At 44.6% G+C, this 27,269-nt stretch overlaps 1 protein-coding gene across 4 annotated transcripts in view; it reads right to left on the bottom strand.

Annotated features, from left to right (window-relative positions):
* The window catches only part of RTN1 (reticulon 1), a 185,802-nt gene that overhangs the window by 118,425 nt on the left and 40,108 nt on the right, over positions 1-27,269 (bottom strand). The window contains exon 1 of one of the 4 annotated variants that reach the window (XM_042845176.2): positions 17,446-17,503. The exons of the other annotated variants lie outside the window; for them this stretch is intronic. Coding sequence (XP_042701110.2) covers positions 17,446-17,488 — 43 coding nt within the window. The 5' untranslated portion in view covers positions 17,489-17,503. Of the gene's footprint in view, positions 1-17,445; positions 17,504-27,269 lie in introns of those variants that run through there. 4 annotated transcript variants of the gene reach the window in all.

Here is a 27,269-nt window from a genome sequence, read left to right as displayed (position 1 = left end):
GATCACTGATGACCCTTGACAAATAGTCAACACCAATGACACTGAAAATGCTGGTTATCTGACAAGGAAATGCCCTTTGAAAGGAGCTAAGCCAAGCTCCATTCCAAATGGAAGAAAAACATTTTGCCCCTAAGAGTTCTCAGAGTGATTCATTCGTTACTTTCCAGAATTCTGGAATAATCGATGACAATCAGGCTCAGTGCAGGACTCGATGCCGACGCTGTGTCCTTGCCATGCTGCACTTAAAATGGAAGGCTCTGAGAAAATCAGTGCACTCTTGCTGAATTTTAGCCAAGCCACCCTTGGCCATCTGTTTGGGATTAAGACTACAATGGAACAGAGCATTAATAAATGAACTGCAATTCATACCCTCCTTCACGTTGCAGCACTACAAACATTCCCAGCATTGAAATACATTTGGCAGCAGTAAATAATGATGAGGTTTCATATTAGGCTTACAAGAAGCACTAATCTTTAACATCACATTCCAGGGACATCTTCTTTTGTAGGGATAGTGCATGAACTAGAAAAATAATATAGACAACTGAATCTTTTAAAGATTAATTCTAGTCTTCATTTGCTTCAGCTGCTTACATTGCCTCAGTGCGTCCTTTCTGAATTAAGGTCAGCTTCTGATACCTACCGTATACTTATGATGGGTACTCTCTCCAATATTCTATTGTGAAAATCATTATTAAGGTCATTTGTCATAAAACAAACATGACGAACTGGATAATGAATAAACAAAACCCACTGCAGAGCGTGGAGACACAGGATGGTTTTCACAGGGATCTGGTTTTTCTAGGTCATTCGTGGCTGAGGTTAGGCCGATTTCTTTGTTTGGAAGTTTTCTAATGAATGATGTGGCTGCTGGGAAAATCCAAAACTCTACTCTGCATAGAAAACCTGTGTGTGTGGGGGGGGGGAATCCACTTGGGCAACCTCATGGAGTCACAGAGCTCTTGCTCCGTCAGGAAGGAGGAGTGCCCATGGGGAATGACCTCTACCATGGACACCCACGCAAACTGAAATTCCTCCCTTTTCCCTCTTGGGCAAGTCCCTTCATATTGGCAGCACGGCTCTCTCAGGAGACATGGCACCATTGACACAGCCGGGCTCTGCATCCCTGACAGCAGGAAAAACAAATCGCTTAACGCTGCCCTGCTGGGTTCAGAAGAATGCACGTTGCAGAAAGGAGCTGCTGCCCCACGCTACCTCCCACCACTGCCCTGTCGCAACACGCCCCCTCCAGACCCAGAAAGCCCCAGCTGTGTGGAGTCAGATGGGGTGGGAACAGAGTGCCACATTAGCTCCATTATCCTGTTTTGGGAATTTAGGGCCTGCTGTTCTTTGTTCCGTTGCGCCCCTTCATGCTGCAGAGTGAAGGGCAGCTCAGGGCCCTCCTGGTTGCTTGCTTTTGATAGGTGTAGCTAACATCAAAGATCACTACTTGAAGGAAGCAGCGTGAGTCACTTCTCACAAACGGTTGCACATTAACAAGATGCCCAGCCCAAACTCAGCCCTAGATGGCATCATGAATAGGACCATGAAATGACTTTCTAATGTGGGGGCAAATTGCTGCTAGAAATCCAAATGATTATCGCCGGCGTTCCTGGAATTAAATTCAGGGCATGGAATAAACTAAGCTGCCCCACCCAATGAGGACTCCACATTGGATTAATGCGTGTTCAAGTTCATCCGTATAAATGAAAGAGCTACTATACTTAGCATTGCAGTTTGGGCCTCGATCCTGGAAGCCATTTTGGACCCCGGGGCGCTGCACAGGTACCATATGGGGTGGGGTAAAATCAGCCCACACAGACCAGCAGGATTGCTAGGTTTGTAGCAAGCAGTCTCAGATTGTGGAATGAATCCAGACACAGAAGAGATGTCTCCAAACCAACAGTCTATTGTAATAGCATAACTCCATCGCCTGGTTTAGGCGTTTTCACTTGACTTTCATTTCAATTCACAAACAATAAGCATAGTTTGACATTGCAACATTTTAACCAGTGATGGGTGAAACTCAGACACTCTAGAGCAGTGGCTTGCAACCTTTCCAGACTACGGTACCCCTTTCAGGAGTCTGATTTGTCTTACGTACCCCCAAGTTTCACCTCCCTTAAAAACTACTTGCTTACAAAATCAGACATAAAAATACAAACGTGTCACAGCTCACTATGACTGAAAAATTGCTGACTTGCTCATGTTTACCATATAATTATAAATCAATTGGAATATAAATATTGTACTTACATTTCAGTGTACAGTACATACAGCAGTATAAACAAGTCATTGTCTGTATGAAATTTTAGTTTGGACTGACTTTGCTAGTGCTTATGTCACCTGTTGTAAAACTAGGCCAATATTTAGATGACTTGACGTACCCCTAGGGGTTCGTACCTCTGGTTGAGAGCCACTGCTCTAGAGGCTTGTTAGGGATGAGCCCAAGAAAGTTCGGCTGGAGCTCTGGGCTAGGAGTCCCAGCTCTGCCACTGGTTTGCTATTGCTTCCCCTCTTTGTACTCAAGTTTCCTTATCAGTAAAATGGGTATAAGATGAGTCACCCACTTTAGCCCTGGGATTCAGCAAAGCACTTAAGCATGTGTTTAACTTTAGGCATGTGAGTAGCTCCACTGAAACCAGTGAGACGTCAGCATGTTCTTTGCTGAATCAGGGCCTTTGAGAAATATGGGGAGAAACCCCATTAGTGAAAAGTATAATTAGCTGAAGTCTGTGAGGTCTTCCTTTCCCTCCCAAGTCTACTAAACCTTTTCCCTTTCTATCTCCCACCCCCACGGGGGAGCTCTCTCCATTTACATCAGCTGTATGGCTAGTCTCCCACCTGATGCTTCTTTCCTCACCTGGCCCCAATGAGCCCATCTACCATTAACAATATCTTGCCAAATCCATTGTGTTGAAGACAGCATTTTGCTGTCTTCAACACTCTCCTGCTCTCAGGCTGCCCTGGGCCAGTGCATTCAGAGACCCCTCTGGCCCAGGTGAGACCCCAGAACATGAGGTCTGAAGAGTACATGCAGCCAAACAGAGATTTCTAGACCTGCTGAGATGGTGTAGTGTGCAGGATATCAGCTTGATGGCCTGCCGGATATTAGGCCATGTGTATCTAAACCCATCAAAACCTTAAAGGTTTGGCTCAGTGCATGGGTCAGTTCTTATTTTCCTGAATGAGTATGCCCAGGACTTAACTTCATTTACAATTTTTATGCAAATCATTTGAAGAAATCAATCAATATTTTTCTGCAGCTTCCTCAATGGCTCAAATCTGAGCATGTTCCACTATTAACTTTCCACCTCAGAACATGGGGTGCTGCTGATTACAGGAAGTTAGAGCTTTTCGTCTGGCATTGAACACTATATATTAGCACGTCCAAAACACATGGAAAAGAATGCAAGATGCAGCCCCTAAAAAGTGCATCGGTAAGCTGCCAGGGCAAGCGCTGACCAGACACCCATGTGTCTAGAAGGTTCACTGCTGAATTTTTCACAGCTGACAAGAGAACTCAGCATCACAACTCCCATTGAAGTTAATGAGAGTTTTGTAGCTAAATCCACTAGTTGGCTTTGAAAATCTCAGCCCAAGGCTTGTACATGTTGCAAGAAGAAGTGTGTGGACTGGGTTAGGAAAAACCAAGTCATGGACCTCCTACTTTCTGCTCTCCTACAGAAGAATATCATAGCTACGCAGCAGCATATTAAAAGAAAAGGGGAAGAAGAACCACACATCCATTCCTTGAAGTGGTTGCTCCTTTGTAAGGAAAATGTGAACGATAATGTCCTTGAACCAATGTCTGACAATTACCAATATTAGAGAGACAAGGTGGGTTAGGTAATGTCTATTACTGGACCAACTTCTGTTGGAGAGAAAGACATGTTTTCAAGCTTACACAGAGCTTTTCTTCAGGTCAATGATCATTCTCCATTGGTTACATAAAATGAAGGGTTCCAATTCTGAATTACTATGATGAAGCATGACATTCCAAGCATATGACATCGAGATTTTGCATATAACGGGAAAGGAAAATATGGTGACAGATGCCCTATTCTGGAGAGGAAGTTCTAACCTACAGCTTCCATTTCAGCCAGTGGCTAACCCTACTGAAGCTTTGTGAGGAGGAGAGGTGTGACATTAAGAGCAACTCAAAGGCAGAGGGCCAGGGGCACCTTGATATCTGGTAATGAATTTCAGTTGGCGTAACCAGTTCAAGTGTACCCCAATTCTTTAATGTCATGAAACAAATCTGATAAGTGTCATGCAAGGTGTCAATGAAAAGTTCTGACTCACTGCTTATAAATATCATTGTGTAATTAGGTGAAAGCAACTGATGCAAAGTTATGGACATAAACTGAAAATATAATTCTTAAAATGTGTTTGCCAGCCAAGCAGGGGTTACCCCACCCTAGACAAAGGAATGTGGTTTGCCCACCTGGGAGTTACTTCCAAAGTGCTTTGAAAGACAATGAGAATGTACATTGCATAAACAGACCCATCAAGCTAACAAGGGGTGGAGGCATACATCACGCTATCATGGCAGGGGGAGGAGATTGACAGTCACATGTCTAATGTTCATTCAAATGCACGGGGCGGGGGGCAGAAATTAAATAATTTGCATTTTAGCAGACAACTCCCTGGGAGAGGAACCAGCAGCAGATCGCTTCCTTCATGACAGACTCCATGTTGCCTATCTCACAGCTGGAAATAGACTTTCAGCTGGAGGTATCCCTCAGAAGAATCCATTTCAGTGGTTCATTGGACTATAAATGAGAGGGGCAAAGAAACCACAAATGATTTATCTTTCACCTAAGAAGACAAAGGTACCAATCCTTTGACTTTTGGGGATAGATTCTGACCCAGGGGTTTGGTCAGCCATCTTGCTGGAAACAAGTTGAGGATTTTACCTTGAACTAAGTTTAGATTGTTAAATTTTAGTTATTAAAAAGCATTTTCTCCCTCTTTCTCTTGTAACCATTTCTGACTTGACTCCTTATACTTGTACTCACTTGCAGTCTCTTTGGAATTAAATGAACTTGCTTTATTTTTAAATCTAAACCAAACCAGTGCTGTGTTCAAACTGAACTGTTTGGGAACTCCAGTTAAAGTAACAAACTGTTGGATACTGATTCTTTAGAGGAGCAATGACTGGTCTGGACATTTCAGGGCACACATTTTTGTGGAAGTTCGGGACTGAGGCGGGTGTGGAGTCACCGTACCAGTTGGTTGAAGAAGAGCTCTCCATAACCTCAACAGCCGGTCTCTCTCACCAAGAGAAGTTGGTCCAATAAAAGATATTACATCACCCACCTTGTCTCTCCAATATCCTGGGACCAACACGGCTACAACACTGCATAAGTGCAAATGTCTGTTTGAGTGGATTCAGTCCAATCTCATCTCTGTTAATATGGCTTTTAGTGATTAGAAGCTAAAAGTAACATGCACAATAGCCTGCAGAGAAAGAGACCATTTACTGTGTTGGTTTTCGGTTGAATTATTTGCACACAACGAGGAATTGAACAAAATGAATTTTGTGCGTTTGCTTATTACTAAAGGCAAACTTCTCCTGTCATTCTTGCATGTCAGATCTAGATACTTCTAGAGAGAAGGATTCTTCCCTTCCTACTTGGGATACATAGGTGAAGCAGAATGTCTGCTCTGAGATCCAACCACACAGAGCTGAGAGACCCTTCCTGTATGTAGTTCTAAATTTTGTCCTGTCTTTATTCTCTATACTGCTTCCTTACCATTGCTCCTCTATCACCAGAATTCAGGCAAGCTTCCGAGCAGATAGTTTTAGCCGTTTGCCCTCCAAAGGAACATCACTGACTTAAAAAAAAATCAAAATACATCCTGTTAAAAAGAGTAGGGGAAACCCTTACAATACTCAAGTAATTCTTACTCAGGAAAGTAGCCCATTAATTTTAATGAGACTATTTGTGTAAATCCTGACTTTGCTCCCCTTGAATGCAATAGGAGTTTTGCCACTGACCTCAGTTTTAGTAGGATCTGGGCTTAAGGAAGGACGATTCATGTGAGACATGGTTGTCAGGACTGGGCCTTAGGTTAGTGATAGATCCCCTGGAGAGAGCCATAACAATTGGTAGCCACAGAAGAAGACCAAGGATTAGGTCAAGGTGCTCAGATACCACAGTGACTACAGCGATCACTGTACCTAGATAAATAGGACTGCAGAGACATGGAGATTGAACTACCCTCTCATCACTAGGGATGGTTCTATCTTTGGACAGGGTGGTGTGGGGAAAGGTTGTACTACTTCTGCCTATGGGATAGCATTTCTATGGATAAATACAAGACTTCAGTGTCCAGAGCTGACACTTTAGCACTTTTCACCAGCACTCAATCAACACCCACTGGGCCAGACCGCCAGTTGGTGGAAATCGGTGTAGGTTCACAGATTTCAAGGCCAGAAGAGACCATCTAATCTGACCTCCTGTATCAAACAGACTGGAGAATTTCACCAAGTCATTCCTGCATCAAATCCATAACTTCTGGTGGCACTAGAACATGTCTATGAGAAAGACTCGATTTTAAAGTCAATGGAACTATGTTGATTGACACCAGCTAAGGATCTGGGTCAAAACATTTTTTTTTTTAAAAGAACTCCTTTTAGAAAATGAGAAAGAATTTACTTAGGACTCGACTAAGTGACTCCAACAGGGAATTCTGCGACTGAGCAGCACAAGATCAGGAATTCAGCTACATTAGAAAATCACTTTGTTCTCGTTCCATTTTATCATTGATTAAAATGATTTACTATTCAATTTTCAAAGCAAAGACAACTAAACATGGCGTTGAATTAAGTGCTTTACCGGCCTGGTGCCAAGAATAAGTTAATGAACATAGTACTAGGGCCGGCCTTAAGGAAAATGGCACGCTTTGGCACCCTTTAAGTACTGCCGTTCAGAAGGAGCGCAGCAGCAGGTGAAGCGTTGATGGTGTGGCAGGTGTCGTGCTGCCAGGAGGGTAGAGTGTACACCTGTGAGTATCTCGCTCCAGTCCTACAGACCCCTTTATCCCCTCCCCCCACCGCCCAGCAAGGCAAAGCCCTTCTGCAGCCTCTTGACAATGGCGCCTCCCGCCCCCAACCATGTCAACCACCCATCAGGCTGGCCTTGAATAGTACTGAGAATGAGTCATACAGGAAAATAAAAGCTATTTTCTGATGAATAATACACTAAGCTACAAATGGCTAATTTTTTAATCAATACAAACATCCACTCTACTGTCCTGTAACATAAATTCTAATTTTTATGCTAGGCTTTAAATATTACATGGAAACAGAATTTTTCATTCCATTACTTTTTAACTGAGAAAGTATTTCTTCCAGGCCCGTAATTGGAGTTTAACTTTGCAAGTGTTTTGTTTCGAGAATGTGGACGTTGACCTCATCAAAAATAAATAATTCACTGATCACAATAGAGGATAGTTTGGATTACCAAAAATATCATTTTACCTAACAATAAATATTAATGACACACAGCTATTAAGGTGTCATCATTAATTAACTGTAGATTGTCTGTTTCCGCTCAGTACAATATACCGCCATTTCCAAATGGATGTCTATTTCTCCTCTGATTCTTCTTTATTCCCAGAATTATTCCAAATCCCGTTAGCGCCTCTCAAAAAAAAAAAAAAACCCATCACATCCTCTACTGTCACTTGCTAGGAACAGCTCACTAAGGCAAATGCAGATCATCCTGAATTACTCCCAATGCACTGGCTGAAATGCTGGAGGAATGTCTGCTTGTCAGTGCTGACATGGTAGAGACAAAGGGCTGTTTGTCTGAGACAAGATATGCTACTTAGTGCCCTGGGCATGCATTGACGAGGTAATGAATGCACGCTCTGGGTAGATGAAGCTACCTATTGCTTGCAGGCTCACTCTTTCCAACTGCAGAGATTCAGTAAGCAGTTGTCTGCCTCACTTTGCTGAAGAGACCAATCAAACCATAAGCACTTTTGCTGAAGACAATTAAATTCTGATTTATCTTGTGGGGATTAAGTAATTTTTTTTTTTTACTAAAGAGCTTCATCATAATGTGAAAATACACTCTATCCCTCACCCCTTTACCCATCCACTAGCAATTCACCTCCATTTGCATTTAGGAGACAGACACTCATTTTAGATCTTAAAAATACGAGGTCAGATCCTCAGCTGGCATAAATCGGCATAGATCCATTGAAGTCCATGGAGCTACATGGACTAACACCAGCTGGCCTGGTGACCTCTTTAATACTAAAAGCTGGAATAACTTTATCTGCCTGATTTCTTGCTCCTTGGAATAGCCTTAGTTGTCTGTAAGACTGAGCTTGTATGTGCAGTGAACACTGTGAAAAGCCACCCACAGTAGTTACACTTACATTTTAGTTGTGGTAGTTCCCATTCCAAGTGTAGAAAACACCACAACTATGATCGAGGTAAACACTGCTGCGCAGCACACGTTCAGTGTGTAGCAGCAGGCACTGTGTACTTGTTGTGTCTTTGCTCTCTACACAACATTAAGAATGTGAGGACCCTCCCCGCCCCTCCCGGCCATAGCTGTTTCTAAATAACTCTGTTACCTAATAATATGCAAACATACAAGGCCCAGCTACGTACACACACTGCTGCTCTGTTAGACTTTTGTGGCTTCTGCAATAGCAGACAAGGAGGTCTATAAGAGAGCTCCCAAACGATTTACAGGGATAGTGCCATATCCCATATACTTCTGTATGCTAAGCAGCAGCGGATTCCTTCACCCCATTAAAACACTGTGGCAGTCTATTGCCCCCTAAAAACATACAACTCTCTCATTAGCATTAATGGGAGTCATTTAGTCATCACAAGGGAAGAGTATGGACCGGAGGAACGAACATTAGGTAACTTGATGTTGTGAGCTCTTCAGGGCAGGGACTGGCTCACCCTGTGCGTGTGTACAGTGCCTACTGCTAGGAAGCCCTGATCTTAGTTGCAGCCTGCAGGATCGATTCAATAGAACTGATAACAGAGAATGCTATGGTGAGATGACGGGGCCCTGTCTGCACTACAGCTTCCGCCATGGCTACCACTGGTGGAGCAGCACCAGCGAAGAACAGCAGTTACAAGTTCTCCCAGTGTAGATACGTGTGACAGGGTGTAATGGTCTTTTAGCAGCCCTTGGAGATGACCCCAAAGCCCTGTCACCTCCTATTCTGGAAGTGTCCCTAAGGGGGGCCTTGCCAAGCCAGACAACTGCCTGGGTTCTCACAGAGCTAATTCCCAGCCAGAGCTCAGAGGTAGCTGAGGGAGGCACAGGCCCACCGACTGGGAGGGGGACAAAGGAGGAAATTTAAAAGGGCCTGGGGGCCCCCAGCCACTGCCGCTGCTGCAGTAACGGTGGCAGCAGCTGGGAGCCCCAGGACCTTTTAAATCACCTGGGCAGGCCGCAGGGCTCCTAGGTGGGCGCAGGGTGGTACCGGCGGCGGCGAAGGCAGCCGAGCGGGCATGTGGAAGCCCTGGTCATGCCGGAAGAGCAGCACAGCCAGCAGCTCCCTGGGCACCAGCAGCACAGCATCAGCTCGGCCCATTGACTGTTCTGCCCTGGGGCCTGGAATTGCTGGCGGTGGGCCTGGGGAGGCATTCCCGTAATTAGATGATGCAAAGCTTATGTAGGTTCAGCATCTTAAAAGAAGGGTGTTCGTGTCAGAGGTGAGACAAGGAGGTGGTGCTGACCAGAAGCCCCATCAAGGAGCTCTGGGGAAACACGGGAGCTACACTGTCTGGACTGTAGTCTTAGTCTTTCTGAGTTTACTGCTTGTAAAACTGCATGGAAGGAATGTGAAGCTGTAGGCTTCTGCCAAGTGACTGTTAGGGTTAAACTAGAAGCCCTGAAATACAACCCCAACTCAGGTTGATATTATGTTCAAACCTAAGCCTCAGGTGAATTTCCTTTGTCTTGTCATTCCACTCCACAATGCACTGTAGAGTGTCTCAGGGAAACACCTACAAATAATACTCACAAGGAACTCTGGAGAAAGTTACACAGCAAATACACAGTCAGCATTTTCAACTGTGTGCTCAAATTTTTACTGTTATAATTGATTTATTTCCAACTTGCAGCATTGTACTTCTCCCAAGTACACGGGGGGCAGAGCGTCTGTATTCTGAAAAATGCCCCAGGAGTCACTAACGCAACAGCATTGTCCAAGGTGGATTCAACTTCAAACATATTTCCCTGTTTGTACAATGCCATCCAACTGGGCAGTTGTGCTGGTGGCTGGTTTACTATGGGAGCAAATTCAGAGCGGATATAAAACAACATGGTTAGGAGTTACACATCTGATAAAAGGACCAGATCCTAAAATCCTTATCCCAGCAAAAAACTTCCAGTGAAGTCAATGGCACTGCTTATGTTCTGTGTGCACCCTAAGATAAGGCACAGAGAAATACATTGCTGAGGTCCAGAGAGCGACCTTTTTGCTGATATATCAGGTGCTGGCTATTGGCCAAGGAAATTGGGTAGCTGGATGAATGGTCTAATGCAGTTTAGCAATTCCTACGGTGTGTAATAACTGAGATATTAAAAACGTTTACATTTAAGTGGTTATTTTCCAAGTCTGAATTAACCCAGGAATGCTAATCTCTGCAAAAACCTAACAGACGAAATACCATGCTGCTTTAATGAGCTCCTGCTTTGTATGCACCAGCACTATTGCTCTGTTTTCAAAATGTGCTTCTGCCTAATTAGCACCCACTGTTCATTCTGTTTTGATTATGGATCTCAAGGTAAAAATAAGAAGGAAAGGCCATAAAGCTGGCAAATGTTCCTTCAGGGGTGCCCTTAGTAGGATTATGGACAGACTCTGGGAGGGCTTTTTTGGCATGGAGGAGAAAAGCTAAAGAATCATAGACAGAGACAGAGAGTTGGACCTGGTCGTCCATTTTTTGTTATCCCATTGGGTTCTCAGGCTTTGGGTCTAGGAGTCAAAGGGAATTTCCTTTTCTTTAAAGGGAGGGGGAGGGACAGCTGCTTGTCAAGATGAAGAAAAGGCAGCGCAACCATCCGTTCAGACTGTTGTATAGAAGGAGGAGGATATAACATCAGTGATCACATTGCCCCTTCTCCCTACTACAGCTGGTCTGAAATCCCTCCCCCGACCCCAACATTTTCAGTGAAAAAACAAGTTGTCAATTGTCCATGGAAATGCTGAGGTTTTTAACGAAAACTCTAAAACTAATGTTGTCAGCCAATATTGTGATGAAAAAATGAAGCTCTCTGTGGAAAATAGACACCTTTTGTGACAAATCTCATTTGGTCAAAAACCTACATTTTTGACATAAAACAGTTTCAGTGAAGAGTATTTGAGTTGCTCTCCTCCCTACCCCGTTCTCCAACACCATCACTTCTGTTCTCTGTCCACCACCTCCATCCACATCACCTAGCACCTTCTCCTCTCCTTCACTTTAATGCTTCACCAGCACATTCATACTGGCATTGGTGAGGGGCCAGCAATAAATAAACAAAACCGTGCACCTCAGTTTTCATCTGCATATATCAGAGGACTTTCAAGGTGGGGCATCATTGTCTCTATTTTAAAGATGGGGAGGCTGAAGGGCACACAGCAACCAGGGGAAATGCAGGGAGTAGAACCCAGGAATCCTGAATCCCACTCTTCATTTTATTGGAAAACTCTATCCATGACTTGCTGGGCCCTTCCACAAAATGGAGGAAGCTGCAGGTCAGAGGTTCTCCCCCATTTCATATAAGAATACTGAGATCACTGTATTGCCATTTTACAACATGTCATGTTAATGCAATACATGAGACAGGATGACTATGAAATTGCAGAACCACAAAGTGTGGTATGTAACATTGCTTAAATCAGCTTCTGTACCAGATGACTGGAGGATCGCTAATATAATGCCAATTTTTAAAAAAGGCTCCAGAGGTGATCCTGGCAATTACAGACCAGTAAGCCTAACTTCAGTACCAGGCAAATTGGTTGAAACTATAGTAAAGAAGAGAATTATCAGACACATAGATAAACATGATTTGTTGAGGATGAGTCAATGCAGCTTTTGTTAAGGGAAATCATGCCTCACCAATCTATTAGAATGATTTGGTCAGGGAGTCATACATGTGGACAAGATTGATTCAGTAGATATAGTGTTCTTGGACTTTCAAAAAGCCTTTGACAAGGTCCTTCACCAAAGACTCTTAAGCAAACTAAGCAGTCCTGGGATAAGAGGGAAGGTCCTATCATGGATTAGTAACTGGTTAAGAGATAGGAAACAAAAGGTAAGAATAAATGGTCAGTTTTCAGAATGGAGAGAGGTAAATAGCAGGGTCCCCAAGGCATCTGTAGAGGGACCAGTGCTGTTCAACATATTCATAAATGATTTGAAAAAGGTGGATAACAGTGAGGTAGAAAAAAATCACTCAAGATAGTTAAGTCCAAAGCTGACTGCAAAGAGTTACAAAGGGGCCTCACAAAACTGAGTAACTCGGCAACAAAATGGCAGATGAAATTCAATGTTGCTAAATGCAAAGTAATGCACATTGGAAAACATAATCCCAACTATACATACACAATGATGGGGTCTAAATTTGCTTTTACCACTCAAGAAAGAGATCTTGGAGTCATTGTGTATTGTTCTCTGAAAACATCAGCTCAATGTGTCGAAGCAGTCGAAAAAGCTACCAGTGTTAGGAACCATTCAGAAAGGAATAGATAATATAACAGAAGATATAGTGCCACTATATAAATCCATGGTACACCCACACCTTGGATACTACATGCAGTTCTGGTTGCCCCATCTCAAAAGAGATATATTAGAATTGGAAAACGCACAGAGAAGGACAACAAAAATGATTAAGGGTATGGAACAGCTTCCATATGAGGAAAGATTAAAAAGACTGGGATTATTCAGGTTGAGAAAGAGACAACTGAGGGGGAATATGACAGAGGTCTATAAAATCATGAATGGTGTAGAGAAAGAGTTATTCTCCCCTTCACATAACACAAGACCAAGGGGTCACCCAAGGAAATTAATAGGCAGCAGGTTTAAAACAAACAAAAGGAAGTATTTCTTCACACAACACACAGTCAATCTGTGGAATTCATTGACAGGGGATCTTGTGAAGGCCAAAACTATAACTGCTTAAAAAAATGAGCAAAGTTCATAGAGGATCGGTCCATCAATGACTATTAGCCAAGACGGTCAGGGACACAACCCCATGCTCTGGGTGTCCCTAAGCCTCTAACTGCCAGAAGCTGGGAGTGGACGACATGCGGATGGATCACTCAATGATTGCCCTGTTTTGCTCATTCCTTCTGAAGCACCTGACATGGGCCACTGTCGGAAAACAGGATACTGGGCTAGCTGGACTATTGGTCTGACCCAGTGTGGCCATTCTTATATTCTAGTATAGTAGCAAACCCTTGTTGTTGGAGCCCATTTCAAAGGACTCAATGACAGTGCTGACCCCAGCTTTGCCAAGGGGAAGGAGCTTGACAGGTGTCTGTATGACACTAACAAAATACGCCTGTGCAATATACAAAATCTCCTCACCACAAGGAAGAATAAGCCACTAAACACACTTTAAAATGTAACAAAAACATCAGTTCACGATGGGATGGCAAACTGGCACCTTGCCAGCCTGATAGTGCCAGACAGGCAGAGAGAATTCAGATTCCACTGGAAAGCAGTGGAATACAAGGGTGGCACAACTCGGGGGGGGATTGTGCCCCCACAATGGAAATATTAAAGGAGTGAATCTAGGTTTCCACCCTCTCCCCATGTTTTCCACCCCCACTGCAAGCCAAGTATGTCCCCTCCCTGAACACAGCATTGGGGGGGCAATGTCATGAGCAAGACCTGAAAGAGGAACTAGAGCAGCTGCAGAGATCGGGCCAGCCACTGGGAAGCAGGTAGGACTCCCAGGCCCAGCCCAGTCCACCATGGGTCCTGGAAGAGACACCCTGCCTCTGGGAGGAGCGGGAGTAAGAACGCTAGCCTCCAGGGTGGGGTGGGGGACAGAGCACTGACATCTGGGCCGGGGGTATCAATGCACAAGGCACCAGCCACCAAGGAGTGATGCGGGCAAAGCACAGGGCACCACACTGGGCACCAGCTACCGAGGCAGGCAGTAGGAGCTACTGGGATGCCCCTTCCCAGGCTGGAGCTGGCTGCCGCCCCACCAAGTCTTAATAGCACCCCCCCATACCTTTGCTCCCCCCCCCATTCATAGGAAGCTTCCGACTCCCCTGGCGGAACATCAGAGGCTTTCCACGCTGGTGTAAAATGTATTCTATTGTTTTTTAAATCATTTTGCTGATGGAGCCGACAGTTACCCTTTTCTTGTCTATAACGGTAAAGCTCACTTCTCCACACCTCCAAAAGACTCCGAATTTCCAGCCCTCTCTAATTATTTCTGTATTCCCTCAGTCCTGCCTGCTGCATCACCATAGGCCTCTGGTGAAGGAGGACATTATTGTACCATGGAAGCAGCCTCTCTCAAGATATCAGGCCTGTTTTTCTGAGGCAGCAATGGGTATTCCTAAGTATATCATAGCATAGGCAGCGTGATCCAGTAGTAAGGGCACTGGACTGGGTCACAGGACACCTGGCGTTCTCTATTGCTGGTTCTGCCTCTAACCCTCTGGGTGACCTCAGTCTAGGGTTGCCAACTGTCAAATCGCACAAACCCAAACCGTGCCCCGCCCCTTCTCCGAGGCCCCGCCCCTGCTCACTCCAGTCCCCCTCCCTCCATCACTTGCTCTCCCCCATCCTCATCACTTTCACCAGGCTGGGACACAAATTTGGCATGTGGGACAGGTGCAGGCTCTGGGAGGGGTGCAGGAGGGGACTCGGGGCTGGGGCAGGTGGTTTGGGTTCAGGAGGGGGTGTGGGGTGCAGTCTCTGGGAGGGAGTTTGGGTGCGGGAGGAGGCTCAGGGCTGGGGCAGGGGGTTGGGGTGCAGGAGGGAGAATGGGGTGTGGGCTCTGGGAGGGAATTTGGGTGCAGGAGGAGGATCAGGGCTGGGGCAGGGGGTTGGGGTGTGGTAGGGGATTCAGGGTGCAGGCTCTGGCCGGGCAGCGCTTACCTTGGTGGCTCCCAGAAGTGGCGGCCTGATTCCAGGAGATTCCCGGCCAAACGGGGACCTCAGGCAAGTCACTTTCCCCCTCTGTTTCACCTCCCATGATGTCCTGATCTATCTCTCATCCTCTATTTAGACTATAAGTTCTGTGGAGTAAGTCTCTCTCTTGCTATGTGCCTATCTGGTGTCTAACATGAGGCTCCCTTCTTGATGGGGCCTCTAGGGTCAGTATTTCTCAAATGCAGCCACCAGGGGCTTTTCTTGCAGCCACAGCTTCCTAGGTGGTGATTAGGAGGGGGGGCTGGTCCCTGGCCCCTTCAGGAGCCACAAACACTGTAGGAGCAGACGGCCAGTGAGAGTTCCCGGGGGTGGTGGGAGGCACATACAGTAGTGGCCCACACCCTGTAATGTGACTCTACAGAGGTGCAAAGGTCTGTATGAGTACAGTGGGGTGGAGCTAGGTGTGTGTAATACACATGAACACATGCCCCCTTCCCCGTCCCGCACAGTGTAGTCTCAGGGCTAGATCAGACTCACCATGGTAAGAGTCATCCAATCTAGCCCTCAGGGGAGCTCTGTTTTCCTGTCTAAGCTGTGATAGTTTTCTAAGTAGTTATAACTCTCTCACTGCACATTCTCTTTTCACCACCTCAGCAGCTATGTCTTTGCCCTAACTTGCTAAATAAAGGCACAGAAAAATTAAAGCCAAAAAAGAGGTCATGAATTTTTGCCAGTTTCTTGGTGCAATTTCCCTCAGGGCGTTTAGAAGCACCGACTGCCTGATAAAACACACTAAGCAAATATACAGCAGTGTAGTCATCTCTTTTCACCAATCCCTGGCTATAATTAATTATTAAAAACTCACATTCTGAGGAATTGTTATGTAACTAAATGGATGCGGTACAATAATCCCTAATAATTTTTCCCCTCAACAAAGATCTACGATGTTCAATTTTTCTTACATTTCAGTCTTTGCTTTGAATCTCCACATAATTGTTTGGGGAAAGTGGAGACTTGTATAGCTGCAGGCACCAAATAAACTAGTATTCCTGAGAGTGCAGAAAACAGAGCAGCCCTGCATTAGGCCATCACATGGAGATGGGGAGGTAAGATAGAGCTGGTAAATTGCTCATTGATCCAGTAATCACAACAGAGCTGGTAGTTTCTTGAAGACACCATGTCTAGCTGACATGTCTGGGGGAATCTGCTTCAGCACTGATGTACTGCCAGGAGGATGAGGAGCGAGGCCCATACGCTGCCCTTAAAAATACACCTGTGCAATCTCCGCTGAAGTCAAGCGGGAATCACGTGCATGAGTACAAGCGTGGTGTCTGGCAGCGTAAGACCATGAAAGGCCAAGTTTTAGTGATTGGGGGAGGGAGCAATTTATTGAGTTGGGGCCTACTGGGTATGTTCCAACAGAGGCTGAAATAGTTACTGAATTTGACTCTGGTATTTCAAATACACTACAAAGGCACTACATTTTTTAAATAACAATATATATTCTATACAGAGTGTATGCAATCCACTGGAAATGCACAAGTGCCATATGCAGATACAGTAAGTAGATGACTGTTTACATACTCCAGAGCATCCTTTTTGCTCAATAAGCAATAGCAGGACTTTGCCAAGGGGGATTAGCACATCTATTCAACTATCTGACTGTCAACCCCTTCTTCCAAAAGTGCTCCCATCACCTCCTCCTTTTCGGTAGCTCTGGCACCTATCCTGGCTGAGGCCATATTAGCTCAATGAGGTTTGATCATACCTGGTGTTCTGAAAAATCCAGTTAAGATTTAGAATGAATAGGTAGGCAAACACCAGCAGTATGTTATGGTAAATTATTACTTTATGGGAACCAAACACAGTATCTGACAGATGCAGTACTCATTCAGGTGGAGTCCAAACTCCATTTAGCCCAAGTCTCAGTATGTGTTATATTATTTGGGTCATTGTCTAAAAGGGACAGAAAACAGAGGATGTGATTAGTGACCTTAAACATGCTTCAGGGATAAAAATCACTGTGTTACAGTTCAATGTAACTGAGACCTTGTCTATATCATGTGGCAAAGCGTGGCAGAGGGATGCAATTTGGAAAGCGTACCAATGTGTGGCCCTGTAACTGCCCCGTGCAGACCCTGGTGGTGCACTCTAAAATGTACCTAGTTCACATTAACATGGTCCTGTTTGAAACGGGAATACATCAGCGCAACTAGGTATCCTTTAGAGTGTGCCCACAGGGTCTGCATGGGGCAGTTAGAGAGCACCATGTTAGAGCACTCTACAAATCACACCCCTCTAGAGTGCTTTGCCCGAGCCATGTAGACAAGCTCTTAGTTGACTGTGCTTACCTTGCAAGAATGTGTGAAGGCCACTTATCCTTATGTAGGGCATCACTGCATTCCTGCTCATCTGCTCCAAGAATTCTTCTCTCGTGGGTAGGAGACAGAGCTATGTTGCGGGGGCTGGTCCGAGACCGTGGAATGAACTCCCACAGGAACTAAGGACAATCCCAAAATCTCACGGCCTTCTGCTCCAAGTGGAAAGGTGCACATCTCTAACAAATACATAGCAGCATGTACATCTGATGCCTTTCACACACACCTCCAAATAAACAAAACAAAAAACCCAACAATCTACCAAACCACTACTCTGCACACACAATTCTCCTCCAGGAGAGGACAAACCACAGATGTTAGTCTTGTTGCTTAATGGACTACTGGAAGATGCTCAGACACTGTGGGGATGATGGTGTTATAAGAACCAGTATCCCCATATATAAAGCGGGTAATGTAGTAGTGCACTGTATCGTTACGAATGTCAACATAGGTTTCCACTCACATAGATAATTGTAGAAACAGTATTTTCAGATATGATCGCTGGCTGACACGTGATGCTAAGTGCACCCTATACATGAAGCTTCAGCAGTTGCTTTGCTTACAGCTTCATCTGGCAAACACCACAGTGATAGAAACACATTTGGCTGTTTCTCTCCATTTTCACAGCGGTTCCATTTGTGCTGGTGATGTCTTTGAAAGTATCCAGTACGAAATCATCTTTTTGCCTGATCCTTACATTTCTCCTTATGCATGTCTTGAATTAACTGATGTTGCCTGCAAAGAATAAAATGAAAAACTATTAAACAGGGTATGCATATATACATACATATATATATACACATATATTACACCAGTGTACTTGTATATGTTGTGGGTAGACATACACACAAAGTGATATATCTTACCTGGCCTTTCCTCTTTTGCTGGAGTCATGCTTGCTTGTGGTGATTCCAAACTTCTCATGGCTACACACACACACATTTTGATGCAGCCAGCCCATTGTCCTCATCAATTATCCTTGTAAGTTCACTTGCCTTTCCCTACCTCCAGGGCAAAGAGACACAGATGCATTAGGCTTGATTTACCACTATAATGAGACTTCACATTAGATATGTATAATGTATGAAATGTGATAGCTACTATGATTTACAGATGCTACTGCATTCTACTTACAGTAGGTATTTATGAGCAGCCACTTCATAGACGTCTGATGAAGTCCAGATCTAATGATGTCCACATCAGTCGTTTCTGCTAGGAGAGACCCTGAGGTCTTGCATAACAATGCTTTTTAAAGACAGTTGCAGAAATCAATTAATGCACAGGCTGGCAACAAAGCAGTACTTGTTAGTGCTTCAAATCCACACCATTACTTTGCCCTCTGACTTTGCCCCAAGAATATAATCAAGAGGAGACTTCTCTTCATTCAGTGAACACGGAGAGTAAACAACCTGGCAGCATTAAGACAGACATTATCTGTGCGCTGGTGTCCTTTAATGGCGTTGAGAGCCCTCCGATGGGTGTTGTGAAGCCCTAATGAGTCAATGGGAGCTTTACCATTGACTTCAGCAGGGCCAGCATTTCACCTAAGAGTAGAGGCCTGGATTCTTTGACTAAAACGCTCCCTTTCCTCTCTGCTCTGTGCACTGGCTGGCCTCCAGGAGGTTTCATCTCACTGGGTTTGTACCTATGTAGTTTGTGAAGTGCTTGGGATGAAGGGTGCTACATTAAATAGTATTATTCGTTTACAATTGTATTTCACCAGATGAGGGGTAAAGTATCAGGCTATAAAGACACTCCACTGTGACTTTAACTAGATTTCTGTCCACTGGTGTCCATGATTATCAGTGGACGATCAAGTGATTCTCAAATGGACATCTGAAAAGAGGAGATGGAGGCGCGGTCTACGGTATAAACATCGACCAGCATAGCTATGTCACTCAGGGGTGTGAAGAGAGGTACCATCCCTGACCAATAGAGCTGCAATGGCAAAAGTCCCTAGTGTAGACCCAGTTATAACAGCAAGAGCAATTTTGCCAATATAGCTGATTGTGCTTGGCAGGGGTGGTGGGGCAGGTTTGGAATATACTAAACCATCAAAAGTGCGGGTTTGCTGATATAAGCTGCGTCCACACTAATGTATAGGCAAAGCACTCCTAGTGTAGACATGGCCAGAATTGCTCACAGGAAGCAGGAGGACATAAAAATGGTCTTCGAAACAGGAATGTTTCAAGATGGGCCATTCGTGCCCCGCAACACTCACTCATGGAATGGAATGTCAGTGACAAGACCAACACTTTAAGCGCTAAAAGTAAAGTAGATTGTTCACCACACTTGGCCTGTAAGCGGGGGACACGTGAAAATCAATACATCATGCTGAGGCAGAGAGGAAGAATTCTATTGCTCTTCACAGGAGAGACGCAAACAGTGTTTGCTGCAAGACTGTAGTGCTGCTTGCGTTTCCGTTTGTGTGTGTAAATATGAGAAAGCAACAGCCTGCAGAAGCGCTTCGAGTGCGTGGGATGCAACACAGAACTAGCTAGAGGAGCTTGTTTTTTTAAAAACGTAGAAAGAATAAGTGAGTTGGTAACACCAAGGGAATTTTAGCACATGTAACCCTGTCACTACAGAGCTCGATTCTTGCTTGGGTGCCAAACACAAAACAACCACCAGCTAATCAATTCATTTATCTTCCTATTTACCCGGTGTTATCTTCACTTCAGCAAGTACCCCTGTTCAGCAGAGGCTCCTTTTGTCAATGTGTTGTGGGTTAACGACACTTGTGTCTAACTGTCTAAACTTCACCGGTGACTAAAGCTAGAGCCTACTCTCTAACCCACTGTGGACCCGGGAAGCGCTGCTGATCGGAGTTGCTCAAAACTCAGAATTTCTGTTTCACTGGCAATTCTGTCAAAATCGATAGGATTTTGGGCTGGGGGAAAGACTGGTTTGGTTGAAATGGTATTTGCTGACAGAAAACTTTTTACACAATGTTCCCAACCAGATCTATTGTCGATCTCTTAAATGGCTAGACAGGAACACCAGGTGCCCTGCATTCAACACGCCAGGGCTCCTAGGAGTTCATCGTAGGTTGTGTTTTGCTCAGTAACAGGAATAGCACAGTAATTATTTTTATGTGGTTGTTCTACGTGACACACAGTAACTTCCCCTTTGTTCTCGGCCATGCTGGGTTGTAACAACCTATATTGCTTTCTGCAGCAGCACCAAGACAACAGGACAACCAAAGCTCCTTTGTCACTGTGAGACACACTTTTAGGCCTCTGAACATGAGTTTAACATATTTTTGCCAATTGATCAAAACAGAATTTTGAGCCATGGCTTCTAAAGAGAAGAGAGCTCTAAAAAGGCAACCTACCACCCCACTATTTAAACACTGAGTGTATATAAACACACACCACAGACACACACACACAGCCACACACAGTATATTTCACTTAATTGGGACTTCCATATTATTAGCAGTAAAAAAAAAGCTGACCCCCTCTGTATCAGATATGGTCAGACTGTTAACTCTGAATAAGTTATCCATCAAATTAAGCCCTTTCAAAAACTGCAAATTGATCCTGGCTTGTGTGAATATATTTGTTATTTTCCAGTAGTCACTGACTCGCATGGTATTATTTCTGCTCCCTGCCTGGATGACAAGAATAACCAATGAGTTATGAATAGCACAGGGATCGGCAACCTTTGGCACGTGGTCCTGGCGGGCCAGGCCAGTTTGTTTACCTGCCGTATCCACAGGTTCAGCCAATCGCAGCTCCCACTGGCCGTGGTTCACTGCTTCAGGCCAATGGGGGTGGTGGGAAGCGGCGGCTAGCACATCCCTCGGCCCACGCCGCTTCCCGCAGCCCCCATTGGCCTGGAGCGGCGAACCACAGCCAGTGGGAGCCGTGATTGGCCGAACCTGCGGACGCGGCAGGTAAACAAACTGGCCCAGCCCGCCAGGGGGCTTAACCTGGCAGGCCGCGGGCCAAAGGTTGCCGATCCCTGGAATAGCAAATACTCCTGTAATTGCTAAATATCCCCTGTTCAAATGAAGCCATTGCCCAAATACTGTTGGGAACATAAACCTGGTTTCCCAATACGGAACAATAAGAGATATGAACACAGCAAAAGCAAGTGTCACTGGAACTTGAATGAACACTCATGATGCAGTTTTGCCCCAGTATTCTACCAGCTCTATTTTTAAACACAGAAGGTGCCAACGAAGATTAAGAGAAGAGCGTGCTCACTTTGTCAAATCCTTCCCAGCTTGGTGCCATAGGGCAGAAGTGGATTTGATAAAGACGTTTCCAATGTGTTCTCTCACTCCTGTGTGGTGAGGAAAAAGAAAGACTCTGTCTCGGGGTCTTAGCACACAGGACAGTGAGCTGCAAACTCGTGCGTTCTACCCCTGACTGTGACCTACTCTCTCTAGCACTGGGCAAGTCACTTAACTTCTCTGCCTCCGTTTCTCCAACTGAAAAATTGGAAATAAGATTTACTTATCTGCTACTCAGGGCAGCTGTGAGGATTAGTCCGTGAATGCTGGAAGAGCAGAGCGTGAATTACTACTAGGATTAAACATGTGACAAGACCACAGAACCACACGAACTAGGGGGGAAAACACTGATTTTAAAAATACTAGAGCCTCAGAAGGGCTGCAGAAGTGAGCTTGTAGCTCCACCCCTTCATCCTCTCCCCCTCACACACACACACTCACTTCCAGGGTAGTGATGGGCTTGATGGAGGAACCATTTGGTGATCTTCTCTAACCTGTGTTATGCAGGAGGTCAGATTAGAGGATGAGAACGGTCCCTTCTAGCCTGAAGTCTATGAAGGGAGCTTTTCCGTCCTCTAACCCCCCAGCCCTAAACAGCAGCAGATCTTTTTTCCTTCCTCTCCTTTGTTCTTTTCTTAGTTTCCCCCACCCCTGGTATGGGATAAAAGAGTTGGGGAGGAAGAGAAGGTCTGTCTATATGTCTGTCATGCCGGGGAGATAGAAGCAACCCCACTTGTCCGGGCTGCTCTGCGAGGATCCTGGGTGCCATTCTCTTATAACGGGGGTTTTGCTATATCCTTCAACTCCACTGACTGCAGCAGCTTAACAAGAGACTCGTTCTGCGGTGGAGCTCTGTAAATTAGAGACCTAAAGCAGTACCTAAGTGGGTTGTGATGTCACAAAAGCCTTCGGTGGGATTCATTCCATGAGAATTGCTGCAGTCGGTTTGTTGGCACTTTTTTAATAGTATGTGGATCCAAGTCTATCAACCCCATTTTTAAGTATAAAGAACAGGAGTACTTGTGGCACCTTAGAGACTAACAAATTTATTAGAGCATAAGCTTTCGTGGACTACAGCCCACTTCTTCAGATGCGAAGAAGTGGGCTGTAGTCCACGAAAGCTTATGCTCTAATAAATTTGTTAGTCTCTAAGGTGCCACAAGTACTCCTGTTCTTTTTGCGGATACAGACTAACACGGCTTCTACTCTGAAACCATTTTTAAGTATGAAAATGTTGAAAACAAAGTTGCGACTGCAGCCCCCCATGTCAGAGGAGTAAGAAGCAAAAGGGTTAAATAATCAGCGCTAGTTACAGAATATGGGCCAAAAGCCTAGAGTAAAGTAGGAAGGGTTTGGCCCATGTAGTTTAAGAATAAAAGCAGAGGTTAAGATGTCTGCTTTCCCCTGTGTGCTCCTAGGTAACTCCCACCAACTGGTTCAGTGCTAACATACCAGAAGGGTAAATGAGATCCCCTGGACATCGCCTTTGACGGTTGCAGTACCATGACATTTCAAAGACCACCACCTTGTTCTTCCCACACCCGAAAGGCATAACAGGAACCAGCCACGAAAGGGTTAAGTCACAGAGAGCCAAGGCCCCTAAATGTATACCAGGCAGCTGCAGATCTTCCCTGGGTGCTGATGACATGTATGAATCACTCCGGCTACACTCACATGGTTGATATTGTCACCAGAACCAGAAGTGCCTGGCAATACTGGGCTATTTTTAATTTTCATCTTGAGCTGTCAGGGAAGTTACAGGCATTTATGGCTCAGCTTTGGGAATTTCCCGGCGATATTTCCTTGCAAAGCTGAGAGGGAGCATAGCGGTGTGGCCACTTACGGAGCACCCCTCCTGGCCGGGGTGCCTCTGCACTGCCCTGCTAATAATTTCTCCCTCAAAGAGTTCCTTACACAGACGCCACACATGTTTTCTGAGGTCAAAATACCCATCCTTGGGGTTTGGGTTTATTCACAGATAACACGAAGTCCCCAATTAAAGTCCCCCCAAACCAAGCATTTCTCTTCCTACACCCAGGCCTCCTTACCTGGAGAGCTTTTGCATGCTTTCCCTTGCTTGCCCAGGGTCTCTCCTGGTTTAGCAGGCTGCTCCCAGCCCTTTCTGGCTTCAGGGTTGGTCCCAAATCCGAGGTCTCTGGTGGAGCCTGCTCATTCCTAGCAGTCTCTGTTCTTCCCGAGCATCTCCCCTTCACTGCCGCCCCCTGCTGCCCTTCACAGAGAATTACCCAATCCCACTCAGGTGGAGTTCATCATAGATCCAGGGCTGGCTCAGCCCCAGGCTCTCCAGGCATGGGGCAAGTCATCCTGTTACAGGAAGACAACACAAAACTCCTCGATTTTACACTGAGAGCGAAGCATTAGTGAGATGGTACCAATTCCACCACGCGCAAATCCAACCTGTTCAGCAAAGCAGACACAGGGCCGCTCTTACTGTGACTCATCGTTGATCGGGCACGTCGTGAAGACAAAAGGAAAGAGGGAATTATTCCCCCCGCTGGGTGTTATTAAAATGCACTTCAAAGATCTGGGCCTGCAGTCAGTCCAACTGAGGCTGCAATTCCATCGTAGCTCACAGCTAAGAATTGGGCTCCTTCTGATGGACACTGACAACCCAGGTACTTAAATGTAACAACACTGGTGATACAGGGAGTCAGTCATCTGAGAACTAGGCCAGGGAGAATTGATGAAATACAAAACAGAGGTCATTAAACGAAACAGCTTATGGTCATTAAAGATCTAGAGCAGGGATCGGCAACCTTTCAGAAGTGGTGTGCCAAGTCTTCATTTATTCACTCTGATTTAAGGTTTCGTGTGCCAGTCATACATTTTAATGTTTTTAGAAGGTCTCTTTCTATAAGTCTATAATATAGAACTAAACTATTGTTGTATGTAAAGTAAATTAGGTTTTTAAAACGTTTAAGAAGCTTCATTTAAAATTAAATTAAAATGCAGAGTCCCCTGGACCGGTGGCCAGGACCCGGGCAGTGTGAGTGCCACTGAAAATCAGCTCGCGTGCCGCCTTTGGCACGTGTGCCATAGGTTGCCTACCCCTGATCTAGAGATACATTATACAACAGAACAGCAACTGGGCAGATTCCAGCACAATACATTTCTCCTATGGTATTAACTGAATAAGTGTTATATCATCATTATCTTGGCACTGCCAGTGCTGTGGAATGGTACTCCACTGCACTGAGGCAATAAAGCCATGCCAATTTACACCAGCTGAGGATATGGGCCATTATTTATCTCAGGGATTTCCACAGTGCTCATGAGGGTTGAATTTAAGTGATTAGTCTAAACTACCTCCTGTCACAGTGGACAATTCAGCACATGGATCAAAGGCTGATTATGAACTACAGTCTATAAAATTCCTGTCTAGATTAAAGAGGCATACTTAAACTATATATACACAATTACAGCCAAACAGCTACAAAAAAAAAAACAAAAAAGGTTGCAAAGTCAGGTGATCAAAAGCTAGAAAATGCCAGAGTTATGAATGAATGTTATGAGTACAACCTTTTTTCATCACCTTCATGTATATTAGAGATGGTTGACATTTTTGAACAAAAGGTTATTTTCCTTTAAAAACAGCCTTTTATAGAAAATAGTTGTCATTGTTTTTCCACAAACAATGTAATGCCTTTTTTATTTCTTTTCAAAACTATCAAAATTCTATGATTCTATGTAAGTGACAGGGGGTAACTGTCCCGCTCTACTTGGCACTGATGAGGTTTCAGCTCGAATTCTTTGTCCAATTCTGGGCACTGCATTTTAGGAACAATGTGGATAAATTGGAGAGAGTCCAGTGGAGAGCAACAAAAGTGAAAAAAGGTTTAGAAAACTTGACCTATGAGGAAAGGTTAAAAAAATGGGCATGTTCAGTCTTGAGAAAAGAAGATTGAGGAGGGGGACCTGATAGTCTTCAAATATGTTAAGTTCTGTTATAAAGAGGACGTTGACCAGTTGTTCTTCATGTCCACTGAAGGTAGGAGAAGAAGTAATGGGCTTAATCTGTAGCAAGGGAAATTTAGGTTCGATATTAGGAAAAACTTTCTAACTATCCGGATAGTTTAGCTCAGGAATAGGCTTTCAAGCGAGGTTGTGGAATCTCCATCATTGAAGGCTTTTAAGAACAAACACCTGTCAGGGATGATCTAGGAAGTATTCTTGGTCCTGTCTTAGCACAAGGGACTGGACCTGATGACCTCTAGAGATCCAATTTAAATTTAATCACAATTATAAAACAGGAGACAAAAATGGCCCAAGATTTGGACAGTTGGAATTGAAAACAGCTTCCACACTTTTTACAAAAATAGATTTTCATTTTTGGACTAGCTCTAGTGCAAATACACTCTGATAGTCTCGCCCAGTATCATCCAGGAAGTCTGTGGCAGAGCCAGGATAGGGCCTGGTTAGTTCTCTCCAGCATCCTCTCTCTTCTTGAAACCCTCTGCCTCATTCACTATCCATCCTGTGCACTGAATGAGGCAGGGTCCTGTAGAATAGTAGGAGATCATGGAATTAGAGACCAAGCATAACACATATACACAAAAGGGGGCCAAATTAATGTGGCACATGTTATGAGAGATGTCCATAAATATGTAAATAGTGAATAGATAAACTGCCAACAGATAATGCTCAAAAATACATAGCATAATTCCTGGGGTTTGTAGGACCAAAACTTCTGGTTGTGCCCTGAAATTGGCTTTTGTTGCAGCTCCTTATAGCAACCTTAATTCTGGGATTTCCTCACTTTTGGTGTTTGACTTTGCACCCACAGTAACATTCTTTTGCCATTGTTTTCTGTGTGTGATTTTCTAGGTTTTTTAAAAAGCAAACTTGGAAAATGCAGAAATTCCATCATGCAGAACCATATTGACCCTTCAGATGGACCATCATCAGGATTGGACCCCAAGACCTTTAAATCCACAGCACCCCTATCTGAAGGAGTGACTGGTAGCGGTAAGAGGCTGTTAGTGGACCAGCCTCTAGAGGGGAATGTGACACACTCGTTGATGGTAGTTTACATAACGATTAGCTATATGACAAAGGAATGTTGGGAGTCAGTAATCGCAGTTTCTATTCCTGGCTCTGGGGAGGAGTATAGTCTAGTGGTTACAGACAGCATGTCCATACAGATTTGCAGACTCAAGTCCATACCCGTTGATAGTGGAATAGCATACCATTTTATTCTTAATTTGTAAAAAATATTAAAATTTATATTTTGACCACAGTTAGAACCCAAATGAGAAACTGAAGGCATGAATTCCTCTCTCCTTCTCGGGCCGGAGTCTTACACTTAAAATAATTAGTGCATCTTTAAAAGTACTGTAGTAGGTGGCTTTAAAATGACTCAGTATTGTGTTCTGAAAAGCACACATGAATTGCTAGTGCCTCAGAGCTATTCATAGTCTACCTGTCAGGAAAATTCACAGATGAACCAACTAGCAAGAGACATGTTATCCAAGTGTGAGTTTCTCTGTATTTGGAATTGCAGAAACACACAATTACATAAGGGGATTGATTCCGTGGG

Source organism: Chrysemys picta, chromosome 4 (genome assembly GCF_011386835.1).
Source record: "Chrysemys picta bellii isolate R12L10 chromosome 4, ASM1138683v2, whole genome shotgun sequence".
In the NCBI taxonomy this organism is placed as follows: Eukaryota; Metazoa; Chordata; order Testudines; family Emydidae; genus Chrysemys; species Chrysemys picta.
The sequence above is the reverse complement of the archived record's forward strand: the minus strand, read 5'-3'. Positions and strand labels throughout refer to the sequence as shown.